The 6,355-nt window shown below is 43.3% G+C and overlaps 1 protein-coding gene across 1 annotated transcript in view; it reads right to left on the reverse strand.

Moving 5' to 3' along the window:
• The window catches only part of SARC_10753 (hypothetical protein), a gene marked incomplete at both ends in the record, with an annotated part of 8,714 nt that extends 5,343 nt beyond the window's left edge, over nucleotides 1-3,371 (reverse strand). The window contains one exon of the mRNA XM_014295192.1: nucleotides 801-3,371. Within this exon, the coding sequence (XP_014150667.1) occupies nucleotides 801-3,371 (2,571 nt within the window). The remainder of the gene's footprint in view (nucleotides 1-800) is intronic.
• Nucleotides 3,372-6,355: the final 2,984 nt, after the last annotated feature.

A 6,355-nucleotide genomic window follows, 5' to 3' on the forward strand; every position in this document is an offset into this window, starting at 1 on the left:
ATATTTCAGACGTTGTATTTTTCGCCTGGTACACAAGTCTTTTATCAAGGTTACAATTAATACATACTTGTCCTCTAATATTACTGCAATACCGTAAACCAATAGTTACCAGCATACCGTGCTTAACTATAAAATGTCTGCGTGAAGTTTGGTTTGTTGAGCCAGGGTTGCTTCCTGAGATTTGAAGGTTTGATTCTACGTTTGGCCCGATACACAATCATCACTATTTCAAATGCAAGTGTGTTTTAATCCGAATTACTCGTTGAAAATAGGATTCTACCTTTTTAAAAGGTTGTACTCACAATCAGCTGTATATAAAATAAACTCATCTGAATTTGATTATTGGCAGAATGTCCTGTGGATAGTTGTTGTAGGTGTCTGATAGCCAGGTGACTATGGAGCATTCCCGACACTCGCTATGTTTTTTAATTATTTGATCTTTCATGGTCCGTTAACTTCGTAAAACATAGCCTCACCAATTGTTCAATTTAAGAAGCTATGTGTAAAATCCAGTCTTGTCTTGATTAAATATTAGCCTATAACTACCGTGTTCTCAAATTACAAAATTCACCATACCACCCCGTAGGGCATATGCACTTGAATCTATTGTGTCTATTTTGACACTTGCCAACCATGCAAGGGTCGGGTTCACATTCGTCTACATCCTGCTCGCAAAGTGAACCGTATCTACCTGGCACACAGGTGCACCTGAATGTCCCGAAACGCGAGTTACGACAAGCCCCTGCAAACTGACACGGAGAGCTCTCGCAGGAATCGAACAAAGCTGTTGCACAGTCTACGCTGTCGAATCCGCCAAAGCACATGCACTCGGGTTCTGTGAGATCATCTCCTATGTCTTTATTGCGGCAGTTTCCTCTACCATTGCAAGGGTTTTCATTCATCGCGCAAGCATTCTCTTGATTACGATTCAATAGTGGTAGGTTTTCACAACTGGTACCGTGATAACCCAAAGGGCATCTACACATGTCCACTCCATAGTGATCCAACTCGCAAGTGCCGCCGTTTAGGCACGTGCATGAGTCTATTTGACAGTTGTCTCCGCTATAGCCAGGTTTGCACTCACACACCACGCCAAGGTGTTTGTCCCGGCACGTCACTGTATTGTCCACTACACACGTGTTAGCCGTTATACACTCATTGATATTCTGTGCACATCTGGCACCTTTATATCCGGGGGGGCACTCACAGTTGTATGTATTGTCTGCATTGGTGGTACAAAGTCCATCATTCAGACACGCATCACCGTCGGCACACGTCCCAATACGCGTCCCACACTGGGGCCCTGCATATCCCTCTACGCAGGTACAGGTTTTCCCAACTGCTGAGTCACTAGTCTGACACGTGACTCCGTTCCAACAGAAACCTGTTTCGCACTCTTGATTCTGTTCGCATAGTATCCCACCATATCCAGTCTGACATGCACATACGAAGGAATCGATGCCATTTCTACACTCTCCATGCACACAGGGTGTGCTTGCGCACTCATCAATGTCAGTTTCGCAATATTGTCCGGTCAAGCCAGTTCCGTAACAATTGCAAGTGTATCCAGCGGCCGAGTTGCTCGGGGAGCACTCGCCACCATTCATGCAGGGAGTTGCGTCGCACCTTGTGTTAACATCGCAAAGAGTACCACTATAACCTGCATCGCATACGCATCCGAAAGATCCTACACTATTGACACAATCTCCGTGCGCACAAGGCGCATCTCTTACACATTCATTAACATCTGTCTCGCAGTTTCGTCCTTCCATACCAGTGCCGGCGCAGATACAACTATAATCATTGCCTGATATTGAGCATGTTCCACCACCGCAAGGCTTGTTTGCACATACGTGTATACACGACTTTTTGTCATTGGAGAGTGTGTAGCCGATTTTGCAACTGCATGTGTAGGTATTCAAGCCATCCGAGCAATCACCTCCCTCGCCACATGGATTACCAACGCACTGATCGAGAGCGTCTTCGCACTTGAATCCATCGTTAGAAAGTCTGAATCCTGCATTGCATTGGCAAGTGTATGAGCTACCAACCTCCACACAGGTACCGCCGGCACCGCATGTGTTACTTTCACACGGGGAGTTATCATCGACAGATTGCACCTCGAAACACTGGTCGTGATACCATCCGTATATATTGGCCTCGACTTCCCTCACATGGGCAGCTATCACGTTCCGACTCGTACTACCAAACATTAAAGATCCATTTTCTGAGTAGTACATCAAGGATGTAGGGTCGGTATTGTGTTGACAGTTGAAACTGTGACCTACCTCGTGCGCGAAAAGCGATACCTGGGAGATGAAGAGACCGTGCAGGGTGAGTGGCGCCAATACAGCCGAATTGTAGGATTTGTCACAGGCTCCACTAACCCAAGCTAATCCAATGACATTGTTAATTAGATTCCGGCCAGTCATCAGTACATTTAGATCACCAACGTTGCCAATGATATCATCGCCGAAAGAATCAAGTATCGCGCTACCATCGGAGATCGTTCCGTAATTTCCATTCGCAAATGCGGATCCTGGTACCCGGGAATTTGGATATAGTTGGAATGTTATTCCTACCTGGTTTTCATAAACTGTATTCATATGATTCAATTGCACCATGGTGACAGTATCCGCTTGTGATATTGTAGCCTGCGATGAGCTTAATCCTTGCAATTGTGCTAGCCGTGTTAGATAGACCTTGTCGTATGTCATTCTAATTTGTGTGACTTTGTAGATGGCCCGGCGTGCCCGGCTATGTTTATTGTGGGATGTGTACCCAAAATTGGACACTTCGTTTAACTCGTGCTCGTCATCATTATATATTGTTGATTGAGTATTTCTCGGTAAAGTTTTGTCCACATTTGTGTGTCGTCGCGCTTGCATTGCTCGAGCCTTTTTGTTCTGGGGATACAAGACTATATCTTGGAAGCCAGACTCTTCCAAATCTGAAGCTCTAAACAACATCGACTTTCCATCTCCGATGCCTTCAAAGATCCATGTCTCGTCTCCCCAATACACAATCATGCTGCGAACATCACCATTTGGCCTAAGTGCTACACTGCAGAGCATTTCATTCCTATACTGCTCAGAGAAACACCTGTACGTGTACTGTCTAGTGTGTCCATCTAGCGGAGCTATTGGGTTTCGTTCTAGGCTCAAATCGACGGTCTGGGCGTTGATAACAACACGCAGACCGATTCCATTTTCTCCTTTGAATGCCTTGGTATTGATTTTGCGCGGAGTGTTCTTCAATCCATATGTTTTTTGGTACTTTCTAAGCTCATCAACATCATCCTGTGCCAGAATACTACCGAAGCAGAGAACGACTACTACAATGTAGAGGAATATGTGTCGTATCTGAAACATGTTTCATTTTGTATGTGTTTTGTCACATTTGTGGGTATGTAGTGTGCTGTTATAGGCGCCCGACTACCAATGTGTGCCATATGCGAGCAAAATGATAAATAGGTTTTGAAAAGAACTATGCACCGACTGGCAACTACCGTTGTTGATTTATTGGGTTTCTAGTGCATCTTCGTGAATGTTTATTGTGACAGTGTATTTATCCGCGGTCAAGGCAAGCATCTATCAGGCATATTTTGAACTTTTTTTTTGCTATTATTAAAAAAATTGATTGCACTCGAGAATTTGGTATTTGTTTTTAAAACAATTGTAAAATATACATTACATATACTAATAGTCTAATATACTTATTTGCTTCCGAAGTTCCAAGCTTGGCTATGTACTACTCAGTACTCACTACTGACTAGTAGAGTCACTAGCCGCATACCACAAGCTGTAAATTACTCTCACTATTTTCATTAAAAAAATGTGGATTTAAAACTTTTTATTTAAAAATAAATGCACAACTAAGTAGTAAGTACAAACCACATAAATATTCATGTTTTATGTAAAACCTCTGGTTAAAAGGCTAAATCATAAAATGATAAATTATCACTCTTTATGTTTTTTTATTAAAAAAACAAAACAATTCACACAGACTACAGAGTCTCGGTGACTCTGGGTCTGTTGTACTGTAGAGACGAGGTGCGAAGTATCGGCTCGCTGCAGAGACATTCTAAGCTATCTGATTGGTAGATAATCTATTAGCACTAGATGGGGTTTTCCTACCCATTGACCAGGGAGGTTTTTCAATCCTGAACATATTACTATGTCAGTTAGTACTTAGTATAGAAACTATAAATACCCTGAGTTAAGAGGTAATAGAGTATCTAGTTTAAGGTTTATCTATCTTAAGTATATTTTACTATGTACATTGCATTAATGTATATCAATAACTTATAAGATCCGGTATATTAATAGGGTCCCAGAGACCCAGACTCCCAAGTCCCAACTCCTAAGTGAAGTCTCACGACTCACTGTGTGAACTCAGAACTGTGAACTATGAAGCCTGAACCTGACTTGTTGCCTGTTGGTAAACGACATTACATTTTGCACTTCCGCCATATTTGATGTTTCCGCCGTCGTTAACCTTAACAACGTGGCGACATTGGCAGAAACCTGGTGTCGGTACTCGGTAACCTCAAAGGCTCAAACCCGTCGCCTGGATCTAGACCTGGAATATTCGCCAATGAAAAGGCTTAGCCTATTCCTTAGTCGATGAAATATATCTATTGACCTGAATAATAGCCGTGGCGGAAGAGTGTCACTATGGTAGGTGGTTGGAGGGGACACTCTCCTATGTGTAGCGTAGAGGGCAAAGCTTGCTCCCGAGGGTACCGAAGGTGCCTGTAGGATATATTTGATTAGATTATAAGGGTCCCTACGGAACCCCGAAGAGCCGCCTCCCCGGGTTCCGGGGAGGGACCCACCACCACCCTCTTTTGCTACAGTCTTCCCGAGGGATATCCCCGGGGACCCGGGGTATCGAAAATGTAGGAGGAAGACCCTCCACCATCCGAAAGCAGGGATGTAAGAGAATCCCCTCGGGATGTAAGATCCCTCGGGAGCCCGCTCTCTACGATAGTAGAGCAGAGGCATCAGAAAGAATAGCTCTTACATTCCTTTGGATAGACCCGCTACGCTGGTCTATACCCCTTCGGCGTAATATCCATCCTTCCTGAAGGTGGGAGCCCTGTCTCTGCCATGGTAGAGGGCTCTCGAAGAGAGAAACTAGAAATTAACGACACGACAACAGTTCCGAAACATCCGACAGTCGTTTTACCTGTCGAATATGACACTGTCGCTAACATACCAAGCCAGCTCTGAATACTGAATAGTGAACACTGAACTCTGATATGTATACTGGTAGTCTCTAAGCTGATCTGGTAAACGACCCGTGTCGCATTCATAAATGACACTCGTATTAACGCGACGTGTCGTTGTTGCATTGGTCGCAATAGTCACACTGGTCATTTCGGCAGTCCACGATTTGTATATTATGTAGTGGCTATTTTCAGATGTCCCTATTCTTTAAAACATCGTCATTTAAAATATCAATTTAACTATATTCCTTTATACTCGGCACCTGAACTTTGACAGAGCATGGAGCTCGAAGTAGTGATTCTATCGAGGACGAGGAGTTAGATGGCGGAAACGGCTTGTACTGACCTGGTCTTGAACATCACTCGGAACAAACCCTAAAAAAATGAATGGTTCAAACTCCACTACTACGAAAAATCTTAAAATTGACCGTTTTGGATATGCCATTCTAAGAGATACACTATAGAGGGATCGATATCAGACACTTGCGGTCGAATATGCGTATGCATATTCGACAGCTTGTTCAACCTAGAGTTTACGACTACTTCTCCGACTGACGACTGTCCGCTGCTGTTACATAAATAACTATAAGTTGTCGTGTTCAAATAAACGGTACCGTTACCAATAGTACTAATTGTCACACTATGACTGTCAAATGGCATGTCGATTTAGTCTGCGACACATCGTTTACGAACGCTACATGTGGTTTACGTCGTTTTCCATATTCGACCAAGAATCAATGCGATATGACTGTCTTTTGGATAAACGATCCCAATTTGATTGCGACGTGTTGTTGACTCGTTGTCGCATAAAAGACCCGTCTCCCAGAGAGAGAGTACATAAATATGTGACATATTTTAATTAGAGTAAATAATGAATTAATGTTATGCAAGTTTTGTTAGTTTATGTCAGGGGGGTTTTTTTTAAACTGAGCCTCTCAAGTCTCATGTAGAGATATTGCCTAGTATTTAGGTGTAATCTTTAGGTGAGCACACGGATTCGCCTCACGTATGTCCACATCCGCTATACTCCGCTCTGCTATTTGCTTTCATCTTCGATACCAATATCTTGAGTAACAGCTTCCTGCGCCATGCTAACCTGATGAACAATTACAAACCACGATATAT

Source organism: Sphaeroforma arctica (assembly GCF_001186125.1).
Source record: "Sphaeroforma arctica JP610 unplaced genomic scaffold supercont1.1374, whole genome shotgun sequence".
Taxonomy (NCBI): Eukaryota; class Ichthyosporea; order Ichthyophonida; genus Sphaeroforma; species Sphaeroforma arctica.